Source organism: Meriones unguiculatus, chromosome 20 (genome assembly GCF_030254825.1).
Source record: "Meriones unguiculatus strain TT.TT164.6M chromosome 20, Bangor_MerUng_6.1, whole genome shotgun sequence".
Lineage (NCBI taxonomy): Eukaryota > Metazoa > Chordata > Mammalia > Rodentia > Muridae > Meriones > Meriones unguiculatus.
In genome coordinates this window covers 62,298,592-62,317,795 of record NC_083367.1, presented here as the reverse complement: position 1 = coordinate 62,317,795, position 19,204 = coordinate 62,298,592, and the positions used below count along the sequence as shown (strand labels likewise).

The following is a 19,204-nucleotide window of genomic DNA, read 5'->3' as shown; positions in this document are numbered from 1 at the left end:
CAGAGTCTGAAGTAGACGGAATTTCCCACTTTCTTTTCGACCTGTTCTGAGAATCCCTGTAGGGAGGGCTTTTCAAATAGAGCTGTATGTTGTGATGGGACCATCCTCTCCAAAGCTCAGCTCAGAGACTAGCACTGTGCTCTCACTTCCGTGTGTGTGTGTTGCACTTCCTATGTGTGCACGAGCTGGTTAGTGTCTGTCATCTTGACACAAACTACAGTCACGTGGGAAGAGGGAACCTCAGCTGGGGAATTGCCTCCATCAGATAAGCCTGTGGGCAGGGCTGTAGGGCATTTCTTTGATTAGTGATTGAGGTAGTGGGCTCAGCCCACTGTGGGTGGTGCCATCCCCTGGGAAGGTGGTCCTGAGTGGTAGAAGAAAGCAAGCTGAGGCACTCCACAGGAGCAAGCCAGTAACTACGCTCCTCCGTGGTCTCTGCTTCAGTTCTTGCCCAGTTGGACTGTGATACAAAGGTAAGCCAAACAAACCATTTTCTTCTCCTAGTTGCTTTGGGTCGTAGCGTATGATCAAGACAACAGAGAAACCAACTAGAACAGACGAATAGGCTATCGCCGTGACAGACCTGCCTGTGTTGTTTTAGGGAGGATTTTCGGAAGGATTTTGGAGATCTATGCTGGAAAAGGCATTGCTCAGAGCTTTAGGGTCTATCCTGTGGGAGCTTGGAAGTTAAAAATGGTGAGAAAAATGAAGGCCTGGCTTGAATTTCAGACAAGAGTTTGAGAGTCTCTCAAAGACAGTACTGACCATGTTTGTGTGATGTTTTGAATTAGGAATCTGTGAAGTGAAACCTTTGCTTTGCTGAGATAATCGTTGCTGGTTGGCTTGGGCTGAAAAATGAGCTGTGATTAACAGAAGCATGGCATTACTGAGGTAGAATCTTCTGGAGACTCTTCTCCTCAGGGTCAGCACTCAGGAGCCGGGGTGGGAGTGGGGAGAAGCTGGAAGGGGAACTTGGTGAACTGTGTTTAAGCATCTCCATGTGGTACTGGTTTTGAAGGCATAGAGGAATTATGGAGAGCAGCTGAAGGTCGGCAACCACGTGATGTGGCTGTTGGCTACCAAAGCTTGACTCAATGGTTTCTGGAGCTGCTCCAGAGAGGTGAAGGGATCAGGGCCCTTCGAAGCCAGGACACAGAGCCCCAAGCATGAATGCCATTGCCAGGCACCACTCAGAGGCAGCCTGTGCAGGGTAGGTAAAGACAGTGAGGGTAAGGGTGAGGCAAGAGATAGAAATTGAGTGTGATTTAAAGGGAGATACAGAGAGCCTAGGAACTTTCTTATAAGGAAGCCACCAGACATTTTCATATACAAAAGTATATACAAAAACCCCCGCTCAAGAAAAAGGTCACTGTCCATTTCCTTAACTCTTGCAGCCTCCATGTTATTTTACAGTAAAGCTGGCAGGTAGAACCCAGCCTATCCCCTTTCCCTCTCCTCCCACCCCCTGCTCTACCCAGAGCCACCTACATGCTCCTAATCACTGCCCCCCAAATACTGGGGACACAGCTCCTGAGAGCTTTGCAAGTTAAGCCCCTCCCTCAGGCTAGCTCACTGTGAGAAAGAGGAGTGTACAATGACAAGTTCTGACTGCAAAGTTGGTGAGCACAGAGCAGACACAGACATCTATTGCCACCCCAATATCAAGAACTAATGCCAGGCTGGAGAGATGGCTCAGAAGTTAAGAGCACTGGCTGCTCTTTCAGAGGTCCTAAGTTCAATTCCCAGCAACCACATCATGGCTCACAAACATCTATAGTGATATCTGGTGCCCTCTTTTGGCCTGCAGGCAGAACAAATGCCAACTCTCCTTTTCCAGAGCCAAACCCCTTCCTTTCGAGAAAGTCCCTAAGGAAGGAACCCAACATGCTGTCTCTAAGTTAGGTGGGTAGTGAATTGGAAATCCAGGGAGGAAATGAGACTAACAGAAATATCTGCATTATTTTTCATAAAAATTAGGAAGATAGTTTGCAGGTTTTTGGTGAGTGAGTGTGTGAGTGAGTGAGTGTGTGTGTGTGTGTGTGTGTGTGTGTGTGTGCGCGCGCGCGCGCGCGCGCGCGCGCTCTCTCTTCTCTGCTAATGAAGAGGAAAATCTCTGTGGTGTTTTAAATGAGAAACGTTCCCCAAGGGCTCATGGATGTGAACTTGGTCATTGGGTACTCATGGAAGATTTGAGATGTGGAGGTTTGCTGAAGGAAGTACGTCAGTAGGGGAAGGCTTTGAGAGTTTATACCCTCAGCTCACTCCCAGGTCACACTCTGTTTCCTTGGGTGCGGTTGGGATGACCCCTCGGCTAGCTGCTCCTGCCATCACACCTCAGTCTCTGCCACTGTGGACATCACACTCCTTAGAATGGTAAGCAGTGAGTGCTTCCGTAAGCTGCTTTTGGTCATGGCATTTGATTGCAGCGGCATCGAAGTAGCTAATACACATCCTATCCCAGCAGTCTTGAACTTATTTTATGTGCATCTCAAGCCAGATATTAAAAAGTTGATGAGAAATCTCCCGGGGCCGATTTGTTCCCTTCGACATTTTGAGGATTTAGTGTTCGTGTTCGGTTTAGTTGTTACGGGGCAAGAACAATAATAGCTCAGGGTCAAGATGTTGGTACAAAAGAGGGCTCGGGGTAAAGACAGCCATTTCTTCCTCAGAGGCGCTTGGCTCAAGGCCTGTCTCTGCTGGTTGGTTGTTTTGTGTAAGTCCTCATAAAGAAGACTGTCACTCCATTTATTGGAAAGTAGTTTCCTTACAAAAAAAGGAAAGAAGGGGAAGGTGGGGAGAGAGAAGAGAGGGAAAGGAGGAACTTACCACACAGGGGGACGTCACAATAGTCATAGAGTTTTCTGGGGTTCATTGTATAGCACCAAGGACCATTTACATCCCCGTCTGGGTTTCGGCAGTACTGAAAAGAGATGGGGCATTTGAGAGAAGGCTCGCCTGGGGTGGAAGGGGGACCAGATATAGAGGTCTACCTATAGGATGGAAGAGAGTGTCCCTTTGATTTCTTTCCTCCTTGTTCTTTTGATAAGTTGGTTTAAGGTGCTTATGAACCTCAGTTGCAGAATGCCAATGGTCCAGTCTCTGCTCAAAGCAAGTTTCAGCTAGGAAACCCCTCCCTGGGCCAGTTGTGAGAGAGCCAGCCATCGGGGACAGTGGTACATTACTGGTTGTCTTATCTTATCATTGGTGGCTTCAGTTAATCCTATGTCCCATGAAGCCTTGTTGATTTAAAATGTTTGCACCCTCCACAGGCCCAGACAGAAGGTAGTGTGCTCTCTGATACTGTGATACAATAAACACAGATATGGCTTCTGACTCCTCCAGCCTGTGCTGTTTCCTGGGGAGCATCAGACACAGCCCCTAAAGGCCTGTGACATCCTGGGAGACAAGAGCATCTTTTGCTCTAATGAAGTAACCAGGAGAGTTTCTGGAGAGGTTTGGGACGTGGGGATGTGAGCAAAGCATTGGAACTTTTGCCCTGTCCTCTGAACCCTAGAAGAGAAAGAGGGGCTGATGGTTGCATTGCACCAAAGGTCAATACTGTGGACAACCATGTCAACACAGCAAAGTCTCCATTAAAAAGGGGAAGAAGGGGCACATGTTCCAAGGGATTCCCAGGAGCTGCAGAGTGCTGGAGAGTGCCCGGGGAAGGCAAGGCTCTCCTCCCCTCTCCAGACCCCTCCCCTCTCCAGACCCCTCCCCATGCAGGGCCTAGATAGCTCTTCATGATAGTGATCCCAGAAGCTATGAGATCTGTCTGTTCTCAGACAGTCTGACTGTAGGATACCTGGCTGTGGCCTCGTCTTTGTTCCCCTCCACCCGACACCCACCCACACCAATTTTCCCCTCCCTTCCTTTTCCCTCAATACCAAAGATCAGTCCTGGACAGTTTAGTGAAAACCCCGAACTTGATCTGTTCAAAGGTTAGCCAGGAAAATGCGGAACAGAACTCAAACCAGAGTGGCTTACATTCTTTTCCAGACCTGCCCGTGGGTTTGTCTGTGGGGTGAAGATGCTGTGCCTGTGGGGTTCCTGGGCAGCCCATCCCTGGCAGGGAGTGCCAGCTGCAGTGACGGCTATTTTGCCCCGATAGTCTTTACCGTTCTCGTACATACAGTCTGTGGGAAAGGAAGAGGGAGGTCATTCCCCCCGGGTAGCCCAAGCAGGGCACAGCATAAAGCATCAGTATTGGCTTGCTCTACTACGGTGGTTCTCAGCGTTCCTAATGCTGCGGCCCTGTAATGCGGTTTCTCCTGCTGCAGTGGAGAACCACTGCTCAAGTGGGTTAGTGTCGGGTTGCTCTCCAGTGGCAGACCCAGTGACTCAGCCCCAAACACTGGGATGCTAACAGTTTAGCAAGAATTGCTACCTAGTTTAAGTGGGTAGAGATGTTTACTGGCTCGGAAATGATCCAGCATTGGTAGGATGTTTTAGAAAAAGGAAATGAAACTAGGACATAGGAAAACCTGGCTTTACAACAGTGTGAATTGTTAGAGCACGTGGAGGGCTTATGGGGTGCCCTAGGAGACTGTCCACTCACCTTCTCCCATCCCCTTCCCACCTCCCCCAGGATGAAGCTGAGGCTCATTCCACACAGCAGACCCTCAGCCCACACTGGCACCCCCATGCAGTGTGGGAACTTCCACATCAGTGACACTTCCTCCTCTGTGTCCACAGTCCACATCTGCCCACAGATGTCCGGTCCCTGGCTCCTTACCTGGCTCAGAGGTGGCTGGTACATTTGGAACTTGGGGGACCACGGGCGATTCCACAGCGCTCCCTCCTGTCTCAGAGCATCTCTTCAGGTTGCAGTATTCCCACCTGACGCTTGGGTCAGTGGTGTAGCACCAAGGGCCCTTGTCAGCATCGGGGTTTCTGCAGTAGTTCATCTCCAAACCGCTGTAAATCCCAAGACAGTGCCGTCAGCAGTGGTAGAGAAATTCAGTTCCTTCTGGAGTTCGTACGAAAGTGTTAGCGAAGTGCCTTTGGAACATCCCACTGAAGATATTAACAATGAGCAATAACAAGAGGCCCTCTTTGCCAAAACTGAAACAATGTAAATATAAATGTAAAAGCACTCTGTCAAAGGCTTTCTCCCAATGTAGGTCTTAAAATGTAATTTTAGATTTTAAAAAACTATTAGGAATATATCAATCTTTCTATATATCTCTACATTGGGATATTTAAACTGAAAGTAAAAACATCACTCAAAGGAAGCAATAGCATATGAAAAGGAGAGTTCCCTAACCTTGTCTGTTCTTAATGTGGTTAAAAGATAAACATGTATAGTGAATGGAAATTAGGAAGTTGATGTCACTGTAAATATGATAAGGGTTGGTTTGCATTTGAAAGATTCATAAAAGTTGGCTTGGAAAACAAGTTCTCTGACAGAGCGTCAATTTCTGTAGGTTAGGAACTTCTGTCCCAGATCCATCCTCTGCCTGCCGAAGCCAGATTCAGACAGTAGTGGATGAGTTAAAGAAGTTCAGAAGAGAACAGGGAGATGACATAGTCTTCCTGGGGCTCTGGCGGGCCTGAAATTTTGTGGGGGTCAAAAAAACAAGCGAGGGATACAGAGTTAACAAAATGTAACTAAAAAGAAAAAAAATTTAAAAAAAAAACAAGCAAAAAATATACGGGGTGAGGATGTTGGGGAACACTGGGGAAGGCAACCCTCCTGCCCCCTGAGTCTCGCCCAAGGACAATTGTCCTAAGCTCCCAGAATCCTTATCCTTAGAGTCAACTCAGGGCCATGACCTACAGCATCTGTGGGAAGCAGAACCCAGCACTGTCTGGATACTGCAGACAAGTCCCTTTCTCTCAGGCCTGTGCCCACAGCTGGAGGAGGCCGGTCAATGGAGTTCCAAGGTGCCAGCTACGCTGGCGGGCATCTGCACTCTGTTAGTTGAGATGTACTTTACTTCTGGGATTGTGGTTTGAATCTGAAATGTCTCCCGCAGGCTCATGTTTTAAGCATCCGGTTCCTCAGCCAGTGGTGGTGTATGGGGAGGTTCTGGTAACTTGGGGAGGCAGAGCCTAGCTGGAAAAAGTAGGTCAATGGGGCAAGTCCTTAATACAATATTATACATACTGCAGTGTTATCCCTGACCACTTCCTGCCACCCTCGCCGCTGTTGTGTGTACAGCTTCCTCCACAACATGCTCCAGCCACTGGAATAACCAACGGCACAGGCGTGTGGAGCCAGTGATCATAGATCAAACTCTCTGGAACCATGGGCCAAAAATGAATGTTCCCTCCTTACTTGTGCCTATCTGGTATTTTAGTCACAGCGATACCAAAGGAACTAGTACGTCTCATGGGATATACAGAGTTTGATGGGTTTGATAAACATTTTCATTATCCTGGAAGCCCCATCTCCACCCCTTCCTCCCAGGGTTTATTTTGTCCCAAGTACAGTCTCCTCTTATCAATAAATGGATACCAATAAAATGTTCATTTTTATATATTCTTTCCTTAATAGAAAATTTTTGAGGTCCTTTCATTGTATGACTGGACCAAAAAGTGTTAATTCATACTTTTTAAATATAATGTTTTATTTATTACAATTTGTTCACTTTGTATTCCAGCTGTAGCCCCACTCTCATCCCCTCCCAATCCAGTCCTTCCTCCCTTCCTCCGTCCCTCATCTCCTCCCATGCCCCCGAGTCCACTGATATGGGAGGACCTCCTGCCCTTCCATCTGATCCTAGCCTATCAGGTATCATCAGGACTGTCTTTCATAGTCTTCCTCTGTGGCCTGGTAAGGCTGCCTCCAGCCCCTCAGGGGGAGGTGATCAAAGAGCCAGCCACTGAGTTCATGTCAGAGACAGCCCCTGTTCCCCTTACTAGGTAGCCCATTTGGAAACTTTTTTATTGATGATCTTTAATGTTGTTTATAGCCTTGGGCTATCATATATAAATTAATATTTTCCATAAATAAATTACTGTATTAATATTCTTCTTTTGAAAACTATTTAGCCAGGTATGGTGGCTCATTCTCCTAATTTCAGCACTCAGGGAGCAGAAACAGGTGGATGTCTGTGAGTTCCAGGCCAGTTCTAAGCCAGGCAAGGCTACATCATGAGTACTAGGTTAGATGACAACTTTGTGGAATCAGGTTTCCCTTCTACCTTGACATGGGTTCAGGAGAGCTAACTCTGGTTGCCTTGTTTGTGTAGAAAGCTCCTTTGCTCACTGAGCCACCTCATCAGACCCACTACACAAATTCTTAAAGATCTCTTTGAGGGATAGTGGTTCTATTTTATGAGATAAATATTCAGAAAGGGGGTTGCAGGTCTATAGGGTAAAAACATGTCTACGTAACCTTACGAGAAGCCATAGGCTGATTTCCAAAGTCATTGCAAGGTTTACGCTCAAGGAAGCATGCGTACTGATCATACATCCTTCTCCACGCCCCAAACACCCCTTACTCCTGTCTCTTCACTCGTAGCCATGTCTAGTTGGTCCCTGTAATTACAATTCTTATTTCTTTGATGGGCTATTCTGCTAAACTTTCTCAGTCTTTCCCAGGCCATTGGCCATATGTATATCTGTTCGTGTCTGTTATCTGTTTTTACAATGCGTGTTCCCTTTGTGAGTGGAGGAACACTTACATATCTGTACTTGAGGCATGAGAAAGGAAAAGTTGAGGCTTAGCAGTGATGTGTGTATCAAGTTGACACACATATGGATTGAGAGTTGTCAATATAAGTTGTCACATATATGGATTGAGAGTAATTTTCTCCAAGTCTCCATATATCTGTGTTTTCAATGATGACTTTCATAAGGTTTTCATTTTATAAAAACAAAATTATCATTTTTAAAAATATTTGCTTTTTTAAAAAGATTTTTTAAAAGATTTGCCTTTCCCCAGGTTATGAAAACACTTTCCTGGTTTTTTTTTTTTTTCCCCAGAATTTGCATGTTTCGGCTTTAATTGTAGCTTTTACAGTGAAGTCTAACAGCTATGGCAAATCTAGTTTGACACAGAAAGTATCGCACTTTGAGTTTGCTGCGTTTGGGGTTTGGTTTGGCAGGGGTAGGGTGTGTCATACAGAGCATCTGTTATTTCTGGACTGCTCTGGAAGAAGATGTCCCTTATACACTGAGCTGCTCTGCCACCTGCACTGGAAAATCATTTGTCCATCTGAAGCAGTGTTTGTTTCTGGACTGTCCCCGCTTCCTTTCTGTGTCCCTTCCTGCCGACACCGTGACACTTGATGGTCTTGATTGCTCTCTGTGGAGCTGTCAGCTATCCAGCACTGTTCCTTTAAACATTATCTTGATGATTTTGAGGCCTTTGCCTGTAAATGTTGCCACTTTCCCCAAAAACAGCCTGCTGGAATTTGTGGGTTGAATCCAACAGCTGACTTGGCTAGGACTGGTACGTTTATTTGATCTTTTGATTGATATATGTAATCTATCATCATTTAGTTTTTTATTTCCTCCTTAGTGATGTTTAAGCTATACAGTATACAGTTTTAGGTATGCTATACTAAATTTTTCACTAAGTACTTTGCAGTTTTTAACTGTTGCTGGTGAGGTTTGTAATCTTATTGTTCGATTACATATAGTTAGTGTAGACAATGACTTATCTGTTGACGTGTGTATGCCTGCTGCTCTTTGAACATGCAAATTCGCTCAGCCATTATGACTGTCTGTGTCTGTTAGTCATGTGCCTTATGGACAAGGACATCTGTATTTTCCTTCTTCTGCCTTCTGTTCTTTTCTTCCCTTCCTCCTTCTCTTCCCTCTGTTCCTTCCTCCTTCTGTCCCTCCCTTTATTTCCTCCTTTCTTCTCACCCTCAGTTCCTCTGTCCCTTCTTTTCTTCCTCCCTTCTTTCCTTTCTTTCTTCTTCTTTCCTTCCTAACTTGCTTTTTGTTTCCTTCACTCTGTTCTTCCTACCTTCCTTCTTTTCCTCCTTCCTTTGCCCCCTTTCTAACTTTCTCCTTTTTTCTTCCTCCCTCCCTCCATCTGCCCCTTACTTTTTCTCTACCTCCCTCCATCTCTCCCTTCTTTCCTCTCTCCTACCATCTGTTCCTTACTTTTTCTCTATCTTCCTGTTTCTCTCTCCCCCTTTCCTCCCTCCTTCCCTTCCTTCTTCTCTCCCTTTTCCTCCTTCCTTCCTTCTTTCTTTCCTTCCTTCCTTGTCTCCCTCCCTCCCCTCCTCCTTTCCTAACTCTCTTGCTTCCTTCCTCTATCTTACTGCAATGGCTGCCAACACTGTTACTCTCTGCCAACCCATACCCCTTGAGAGCACTGCACTCCTGGCCCGAAAGGCTTTCCAGGTGAAATTATTGAGAGAAATGGAGATGCAAATGCTGCCAGAAACATCAGCCTGTGAGTCAAACACAAAACTTTACCCAGGTGGTTTACAGAGGAATGGCATGTTCCAGTGCTGAGAGCAGGCATGGTCTTCAGTTCAGGTTGAGTGGTGGTCCTGGCTCTAAGCTTTATGGACTCTTGTTCTCACAAGATTTCCACCAATGGGATCTTACCACCTCCACACATCACCCCTTGCTTCCACAAAATTTCTCAGGAAAGGGAGCCAGTCTATGGTTTCTCTCCTCCTGGGCCCTTTTCTTAAAAGCCAAGGTCTTGTCACATTCTGCCCCATGTGCAGATCTCATGTGCAGAGATTTGATCCAAAGGAATTAGCCTGGGGCACTCAATGGAAACCTGAGTCAACTACTGATGTTCTCATGGTTAAAATGAAAGACGTACGCATCTGGGAAGTTCCGTGGGGTCTTCGTATGCCGGTGTGGAGTCATAGATGTCCAGGACTGGCACTTCTTCCCTGTGATGGTGGTGGATGATGTGCCCCGATAGCTCTGCCCATTGCCCTGGTAGCATTCCTGGACCACAGGCGTTCGCTCCGGTAGAACTGAAATCAAAGCAGAAATTGAGAGAAAATAAGATCTGGAGCACACAGACATGGACAGTAATTTATGAGCAAAGCAGGAGTTCCCACTGCCTATACCTGCACACACACGCATGCACATATGCACACACACACACACACCATTTATAATGTTGTAGAACGTATTGGGAAAAAACCTTGGAAGATGAGCAAAAGCAGCAAGCGTGTTGATAACTGGAAATGTCATTGGGTACCACGTTTTATGAATCGCTACATGTTCATGAGAACACGAGGGCAGGAAGCTCCATGACCCGACATTCTGGCATGCTGCCCTAGACCACCTCTTTGTTCACAAGGCCCCAAAGCCCTGAGATTCTGCAGCTAGGGCAGAGGTGGTCCTGCATCTAGGACACAAGACAAGGCCATTGATTCTCAGAGGTGGCCACAGTCGGACCCTATCAGGTTGGGGTTGTGAAATAGTCCTGGTTAGTTAGCGGATCTTCTGGTGAAGATGAACAATATACATGAATAAAGGGAGAATTTCAGCAGAGGTAGAAACTTCTAAAAATAATAGCAAAACACAAATTCAAGGCGCAAACTTCACAGCATCAGAGGTGAAGTCCTGCAATGGACTGATGAGCAGATGACACAGCTAACAGAGTAACTGGTGAACTAAATTGTGTTCCATGTGGCACAAAAAGAGAAATATGAATAGCAGCCATGAAACAGAGAATAGAACAACCACCTTAGTGGGCTTAAAGCCAGCCACACACAATTATGCTAATGCAAACATCTCAGTTGGAAGGTTAAGAAGATAAATCCCACAAGTACTGCTGAAGGCAGAGCGGCAAAGTGTCTGTTCATGTCAGTAAAAATAAACTTCAGAACAAGGAATGTTTTCAGAAGCAAGGGAAGATAGGCCATAAAAAGGAGACACGCCATCAAGAAGATAAAGATGTCTTCAACGTGTATGTGCCTACCAACAGAGCTTCACAATACAGAAGGCAAACAAACTAAAAAAGTATAGACTGTTAAAGTTGGTCAGACAATAGAATACAGAACCTGCCTAACAGAATTTTCAAATTGATTTTTAGAAGAAACATTCTAAGCACAACAGCAGAAGCCAAATCTTCAAGAGCTCAGGAAACACTCACCAAGGCCGTATCCTGAGCCAACAACAAGTTGAAAACGCTATAATGGAAATCATACAAGTCACACCCTGACCCACAGTGAAGGTTAAGCGAAGCAAAGGTACCACATTCTGATACGCTGTGAAGAGGCCTCTGGAGACAAACATGAACAGAGCGTCAAGTGAGCTCTCGTGACCACACTCGTACCTGAGGAATCTGAAAGGTCTGGTGATGACGACGAGGACTCGCAGGACGGAATCTCACAGTACTCCCACCTCAGCTGGCTGTCGGTGGTATAGCACCAGGGAGCAGTTTCTCCATCAGGGTTACGACAGTAGTTTTCTTCCAAATTTCTAGAAAAGAAGTATGAGTTTCTCCTCTTCAAGGAGTTTAAGTAAGCAAGGTGTGCGCATGCTCGCTGGAGGGAGTACTATGCAGATATCTAGTCCTCTAGAATCACTCCTACTGAGTGACTGACAGGTACCAGTGGGAAGCTTAAGTCAAGATTAGGCATCACAAAGCATGTCAAGGAATCTGGCCCAGAGGGACTGATGGTGGAAAACTATTCCGTGACTTTGTGTGATGGGATAAAATGGGTCTTTAGTTGGCCACTGTGCTGTATGCTGGAGCAATGGGAATTTTCCACACTGTCCTCAGAGGCTCACGCAGACTTGGGCTCTGAAATAGAGCCCAAGAGTTTGCGTTTCTAGTAAATCCCTGATGGCGTTGGTGTGGCACACTTTGAGAAAGAGTGTAACAGGAAAAGGCATTGTTGAAGGTCTCTTTCCTTGCATGTGACCTGATCGGTCTTCATTCTTGAATTTTTTTTTTTTTTTTTTATACTACAACCAAGGTGAAGTCAACTGGCTTCGCAGCCCATGGCAATGAGGGTGGGAAAGGAGATAGATGGGCGGGACATACTTGCAGGGGAAGTTCTCTGGCGTCCTGTTGTGTTTATGAGGGGTTTGCTCACTCCAGCGCTGACAGGTTTTCCCAGACACAGTCACAGATATGGTCCCCCGGTAGCTTTCACCTCTTCCCTTCAGACATTGATAGGTTGGACCGGGTGGGGGTGGGGGTGTTGCTTGAATAGGGGAAAGAATTGATCATTAACGGTTTTCCATTAAGAATGCATGGACAAGTGGGGGTGGCAGCGGACATCTTTAATCCTAGCATTTGGAGGCAAAGACAGGCAGACCTTTGAGTTTGAGGCAGCCTGATCTACATAGTAAGCTCCAGAACAGCTAGGGCTACACAGAGAAACCCTGTCTCAAAAAAAAAAAAAGAAAAGAAAAGAAAGAAAAAAAGAAAGGAAGGAAGGAAGGAAAGAAAGAAAGAAAAGAAAAAAGAAAGAAAAAGAGCAAGAGAAAGAAAAGAAAAAGAATGCACAGACAGAGGCTATGGATGAAGGCGAGGTGCTCTGCTATGTCCTCTCTTACTCCTCTGAGATTTCACACTTGGAAACAGTATGTTCAGTTTGGTAGACTATGTATCTACATGGCCATTTCCTCAGGAGTCTTTAAAAATGGATGCTGGGCCGGACATGTCTGTATCTAGTCTTCTGTGTTACTTCACCAAGCACGGAAAGACTCCGCGTAAGTCCTGCACCTCAAGTCCTGGCACATGCCAGTGATAGGTAAACACAACAGTGCCCATCTCCCATAGAGGCACACAGCTGAGAAAGAGCCCGTGGAGAAGGTAAACGTCTTAGCTACAAAATACAGAAGAGCTTCAAAATACAGAAGGCAAACAGACCCTGCGAGAAATAGATCAATCTGCAGTTAAGCCTGAATGTAACCACCTATCTCTCAATAACCAATAAAATAAAAATATGGGGGAAAAAAACCACTAACCAAATATCTTTAAGAAAATGTATGCAACCAGAAATGAAGACATTGTTGAGGGGAGGGAGACCCACAAGGAGAAACTGAAGGAGACTGCCTGAGGACTCTCTGCTTCTCAATGACGGCAGAGCAAAGGAGGGAGGCTGTCCCTGAGTGCCTTTGCTAACATTCGCTCACAGCCTGTCCACCCTTTGAGACTCTGTTTCAATTACCAAATAGCTTTCCCCACGTATCACTTTTATGGGCTCTACTTACTCACTTGAGCACCCCCAAGTTAGACAGCTGAAACAGCTGAGTGCCCACAGGCATCTGTGTTGACAGTACAACACTTATTTAAAAAAACAAAACAAAACAAAACTGTCTAGTAATGAAGTCCACGAAACAGCCATGCTATCAGGCTCCCTTCAGCTCAGGGATGACTGGAATGGCAGAGCTACTGCTCAGACTCCTGCCTCTGAGTGTGCGTATAAAGAAGGGCACTGACCCAACTAACTCCATCTGTCTCTGTGTTTGCCTCTTTAACTCTTTCTTCCTAGGTCACTCAGTTCTGCAGCCACCTTGGATTTGAGAAATGACTTGGATGATGGATAAACAGCTCTGCATGTGTGTGTCTGTGTGCACGCACACATGTGCACATACATGTTCATGTGGGTACATGTGGTGTCCAGAAGACAACTGCAACTGTTATTCCCTAAACATATTTACTTTTTTTTTTTTTTTTCTTTTTGAGACAGGGTCTTTAGTTTGGAAATTACCAAGTAGGTTAGGCTGGCTGGGCACGGATCCATTTGCTCCCACCTGCCTTCACCTTCCCAGCACCAAGATTGTAAACTGCCACCGCCATGCTTAACTGGTTTTTTTAAAGTGTAGGTTCTAGAGATTGAACGCAGATCATCAGGCTTGTGGGGCAAGCGCTTAACCTCCTGACACATCTCCTCAACCTCTGGATTATGACAGAGTAAACCTGCCCCAAGAAACACTGAACCCTCAGGACAGATCATCTCCAAGTGAGGGCAGTTAGTCATGATAGAGAGGCAGCATCATAGGAGAATAGTTATCTCCTGGGAAACAGACTGCTCCACTTAAGTGGTGGAGGTGGTGCTGCTGGTGGTGGTGCTGGTGGTGATGGTTGATGATAGCTTCCCCAACAGAAGCACAGCTGATAAAATAACCACCTGTCCACCAATAACCAAGGCCTCCTACTTTATCAACTATGTGAACCCCAAGCAAATTCCTGGAGCTCCTGCCCTTAGAGATGAGCATGCCATCACTGTACTCTATCTGAACTTTTCAATGTGGTTACACGGATTACATCTTTCTCCACTTACATCTCTCTCTGCCTTTGATCACTCCTGCATCTTTCATGAGCAAATGAGTACGTGTAGAGTCCAGTCTCTTAGGACTCCTAGAGCTGGAGTTTCCCCTTAAAACTGATAATATTCACAATAGGCAGCAGTCTCCGACTGGGAAAAAAAATCAATAAATGGATACCCTTATCAGTTACCTAAATAGCCAATACATTTTATGAGAGAGGACAGGAACATCCTGACGACCTATGGGTCTACTCTCTAGGACCTGTACTCAGTTACCAACACCCTTCCGAGAAGGGCTGTGTGGGGGCTCCCCGAGTGTTGGGTGTGGATTGAACGTACTGCAGCGAGGGATGTCACAGTACTCCCAGCGTTTGTTGGGGTCCATGGTGAAGCACCAGGGGCGAGGCTCCCCGTCAGGGTTGCGGCAGTAATTCATCTTCAGGTTCTTGCCTGGAAATCTGAATGGACAAGAAGATTTTTCCCATTTTCTTTCATTTTTTTTTACTTGCTGTGATAACATACCATTAATTTAGGAATAAAAATCATATAATTCAGCATATACTTTTTCTTTTTACTTTTCTAATTTTTTGTACTCTTCTCTCATATTGCATCCTGGCCTTGGTTTCCCCTTCCTTCCCCTCCATCCCCAGTCTTTCCCTCCCACATCCTCTCTCCTCCAGGTCCAATCCCTTCTACTTCTCCTCAGAAAAGAGCAGCCCTCTCAGGTGCACTGAAAAACTTCTGCAAAGCAAAGGACACCATCAACAGGACAAAACAGCAGCCCAGAAGATGGGAAAAGATTTTTACCAACTCCACATATGATAAGGCTCATATCCAAAATAAATGAAGACATCAAGAAACTAGACTTCAACAAACTAAATAATCCAATTAGGAAATGGGGTATAAATCTAAATAGAGAATTCTCAACAGAGAAATGGCTGAGAACACCTTCCATGTTCAACATTGTCACAGAAGGAGAAGGAAAAGCATGGTGTCCGTGAGGAGATGTTTTCCTGTGCAAAATGTGAGCTTGAGTCCTCACAAGCGCCTCCTCTGAAAACCATCATAGCTTTCTGGAACAGGGAGCCCCTGATCGTGCCCTTAAACTTAAAGTCACATTTAAGAACTTGGTAGGAGTTGTGAATGACCCAGTGTAAATACACATAAAACATTAAAGAGCTGGAAGATGCTTGATAGTCACCCACAGATAACACAGTCTAGACTATAACTGACGTGAAGAGAAAGGAAGGAAGTGAAGGGGCATCCACAAGCTTAGCAAGCAGAGACATCTGAAGACCAGTGTGTGTCTAAAGAGCCTCCATCTTGGGTGCAAGACCTTACTTGGAAGGGATGTATCCATGAGTGTGCGGGCTCTGCGAGTCCCAGGCCTGACAGTCAAGTCCAGACATGGTCTTGGAGATTTTTCCCTCATACTTTTCTCCACTGCAGTGCATACATTCTTCTATGCAGTGTAGGGAGAGAGGGAAGAAAGAGAAAAAGAAACTGAGATGAAGTACACCGTAGAGCAGAGACTGGAATCCCTTTGGAGAGCTCTCCAGTGCTCCCCGCCGCCCATTCATACATGACCCACCATAACTGTAATCGTTTTGCTAATTTCACTCCCAGTGTGTTCGTTATTGGTAGATAGTAAAGACTGCTGACTTTTTGTATGTTAGTTTTTATATCTTATTTCTTAAACTCTTCATGGAACTTTAGAGTTTTCTGCTGAACCCTCTGTAGCTTTTTAAGTTTAGTTTGGTCATTCAAAACAGGGATAACTGGACTTCATCTTTCCCCAGTGCCTCACTGGAGGATGTCACTCAGCCTCAAGCAGCCAAGCTTCTGTTTGTGTGTTGCGGAGAAACATGACTGATGGGAGGATGGGTGTTGTTGTGTTTGCTTTTCTTTTCTTTTCTTTTTCTTTTATTTATTTTTTTCTCTCTATTTAAAAGCTAATTCTTTGACTTGGAATTGTTAAAGTCCTGTGTTGAGGAGGAATAGCATACAACTGGAATTTTTATGGTGTCATTAAAAAAAGTCCAGCTGTGAAGTTGATGTAAAAAACATGTGTTCATGGAATGTAAAGGCCAAATGACCTATGACCATCCATATCCAAATACAAGAGCTCCTCTGTCCATATAGGTAAACTGATGAGAAAAGCAAGTTGGCACCTCTAATGTGCCCACACTACCTCATAAATCCCACTTGACTCTTTTTTCTTGCTCTAATAAATACACCTAGGAAAAGGAAATGAAGGCTTTCCCCCCCTCCTCCCCCCAGTCTGGTGTTTTAATGCTTTTAGCATCGACCTTTGAAGTTCTCTATGAAGCAGATAGGCCCATTAGAACGATGGCTGACACAAAAACTGGTGTGTTGCTTAATTTCAAACTCAACAACAAAATCACCCACATGAAATCATTCCTCTTGTGTGCTTGAATTTCACTGCCTTTTGTGGCTTTAAATTAACCCTTTAATTCCACCTGTGCTTGGGGTGCACATGTTGAAATAAGGTTTTAATAAAAATAGTTCGGGTCAATACTGGAACTCTGTAATGCACGACATGAATTGGTGTAGTTGTAGAGCACATGCTGGGGGGGAGGGAGAGAAGCAGATAGGAGGGTTTTCTAGAGCCACGCCAACCTTCGCATTCAGGGATGTCACAGTAGTCGTATCTCTGGTCCGGGTCCGTGGTGTAGCACCAGGGCCCCTGCTCATCGTTGTCTGGGTTCCTGCAGTAGTTCTCCTCCAGGCCCTCGTTCGGGTATCTATCAGGGGAAAAGCTGTGGGATGGAGAAGGAATGTGATGAGTGAATCCTGAAGAACAGTGCAAGAGAGACGTAAGGGGTTTGCTGTGCCTGTGCATCCAGGGTTCAGTTCAGTCACCGGGATGTGTTTTAGTTGCTGGTTGTCACATGCTTCCTTCTCTGCGGATGGGGAGCTTGGGTCAAACAGCTCATCCTCCTACATCCATAGCAGTGACTACTCTTTTGTCTGTGTGAACTCTGCCCCTGGCATTCTGCTGAAACCTTCTATATTATGTCACTTGCCCTTAATGAAAAGAAATGTATTAAGAAGGGGTCATTACCCCTGGGGTACTGAGTGTGGTGAAATAAGCAAAACCAGCTGGTGCCTCGGCTTGATGGATCAGCAAGGGGCAGAGGAAGACTGTGAATCACATGGAGCAGGCTTTCTTTGAAATGCAGCCTGAGTGATCAGGGTTGGGGAAAGCTGAGCTCATCTTCTGATCTAGAGATGAGTTCCTGCAAAGATAACTAGATAAAACATGCAAGAACTCACAGGCTAAAGAAGCAGGCTTGATTTCTGGTTCCTCCAGGTACCTGTTTGGAAGAACTTCTACCTGATTAGAGAGGCTCAGATGCCTCATAGATGAGGTTGTTCTTCAGCTATGGCCACCAGAGTCATCACGGAGAACTTAATTAGATCTAATGCTTTGCTGGGGTAAACACAAACAGAATGACCCTAAAATAATAAGAAAGTTGCAAACTTTTCTATTTGTTTTTTTTGTTTTGTTTTGTTTTACATTTTATACCCTTATTGGATTGGTGTTGAGGTGGGCATGTCATGCATGCCCTCTAACTTGATGTTTGACTGAAACACACCCACCTCGGATACTGGTCTCTCTTATGGTGGTTTAATTGTCAGCGTGACATGAATTTGACTTACCTAATGAGTCTAATGAGACAAGCATCTCAGTGAGCAAAGTCTCTAGATACCTGTGTGCATGCCCGTGAGGGTATTGTCTTATTACATCAACTGACGTAGAACGACCCTGCCCACCGTGGGCAGGGCCAGTCCCTAGGCGGGAGATTCTGGACTGGATGAGTGCAGAGAGGGAACTGAGCACCAGAAAGCATGCATGCCTTTTTTTTCTCTGTTCTTGGCTGTGGGTGTGTTATGACTAGCAGCCTCAAGCTGTCGCTGCTGTGACTTTCCCATAATGATGGGCTGTAACCTGCAATTGTCATCTAAAGTCCCTTTCCCCGTGAGTTACTTTTTTTTGCTATGATATTTTTATAACAGCAACAGAATGAAAACTAGGACAGCCTCAGATTCAGTTGTGTGATTCTTTCAACATGCCTCCTTCTGTTCTAGGACTCCTGGCATATTATATAAGAAGATGAATAGAAAGCAGCCACTTTCTGCTCTTGTGTTGTGAATAGTTCAGCCTTTCCGAATCCACATCAAAAGGTTCTCTGTCTGCTCACACTCACATTCAGGTTTAATTTGGAAACAATAAATTTGTTCTAAATACATCCATGAACACCAACACGAAAGAGCAGGGCTTACTTGGGTACGTGTGGGGACGTGTCACTCCACTTCTGACAGGTAACCCCATTTTTTGTCTTAGACATGGTTCCTCTGTAGCTCCTCCCAGTGCCGGTCATACATTCCAACAGATACACTGAAAAGAGACCCACACAGTGATTCAAAGTCCAAACAGCCAGCCTCTGGAAGAACATGTGCCCAGCGTCATCCCATCATGAGAAAGGCCTTGAAACCAAGCCTTCCTACTCTCTGGGAGGCAGGTGCTATGAAGGGCTGCTGCAAATGCTGTTTGATGTTGACCCTGTGATGGTTTTGACTGTTGCCTTGACACACCTGGAATCGTCTAGGAAGGGAGTTGATTGAGGAATTGTCTAGATCAGATTGGCCTGTGGGGGATGTCCTAATTGGGTTAAATATGAACAGCACCAGATCACAGCCTTGTTCCTGAGCTCTCTTAGAAGAAAGCTTGCCGAGCATAAGCAGCAGGCAAGCAATGTTGTGCGTATTATATTTCCGTTCTTGACTGTGGCTGTGATGCAGCTAGCTGCTCGAGTTCCTGCCCCTGACCTCCTCTCAGTGATGGACTCACTGATGTGACCCACAATTAATTGTGAGCCCAGACAATCCCTTGGATCCACTAAGGTGATTCTGGCCAGAGCCTTTTATTACAGCATCAGAATGAAAACAGAACAGACACGTTTATTCAAAAATTCTTTCCTCAGGCCCTCTGTGCCATGGCTGGACCACCGGAA

The 19,204-nt window shown here is 45.5% G+C and overlaps 1 protein-coding gene across 2 annotated transcripts in view; it reads right to left on the bottom strand.

Annotated features, from left to right (window-relative positions):
• The window catches only part of Plg (plasminogen), a 40,616-nt gene that overhangs the window by 11,552 nt on the left and 9,860 nt on the right, over nt 1–19,204 (bottom strand). The window contains exons 4-13 of one of the 2 annotated variants that reach the window (XM_021647742.2): nt 18,474–18,588; nt 16,806–16,945; nt 15,507–15,627; nt 14,505–14,623; nt 11,930–12,092; nt 11,216–11,361; nt 9,743–9,902; nt 4,736–4,917; nt 3,988–4,136; nt 2,827–2,920 (exon numbers count right to left, since the gene is read on the bottom strand). In XM_021647742.2, coding sequence (XP_021503417.1) covers nt 2,827–2,920; nt 3,988–4,136; nt 4,736–4,917; nt 9,743–9,902; nt 11,216–11,361; nt 11,930–12,092; nt 14,505–14,623; nt 15,507–15,627; nt 16,806–16,945; nt 18,474–18,588 — 1,389 coding nt within the window. The remainder of the gene's footprint in view (nt 1–2,826; nt 2,921–3,987; nt 4,137–4,735; nt 4,918–9,742; nt 9,903–11,215; nt 11,362–11,929; nt 12,093–14,504; nt 14,624–15,506; nt 15,628–16,805; nt 16,946–18,473; nt 18,589–19,204) is intronic. The other variant, XM_021647743.2, reaches the window with a different exon arrangement.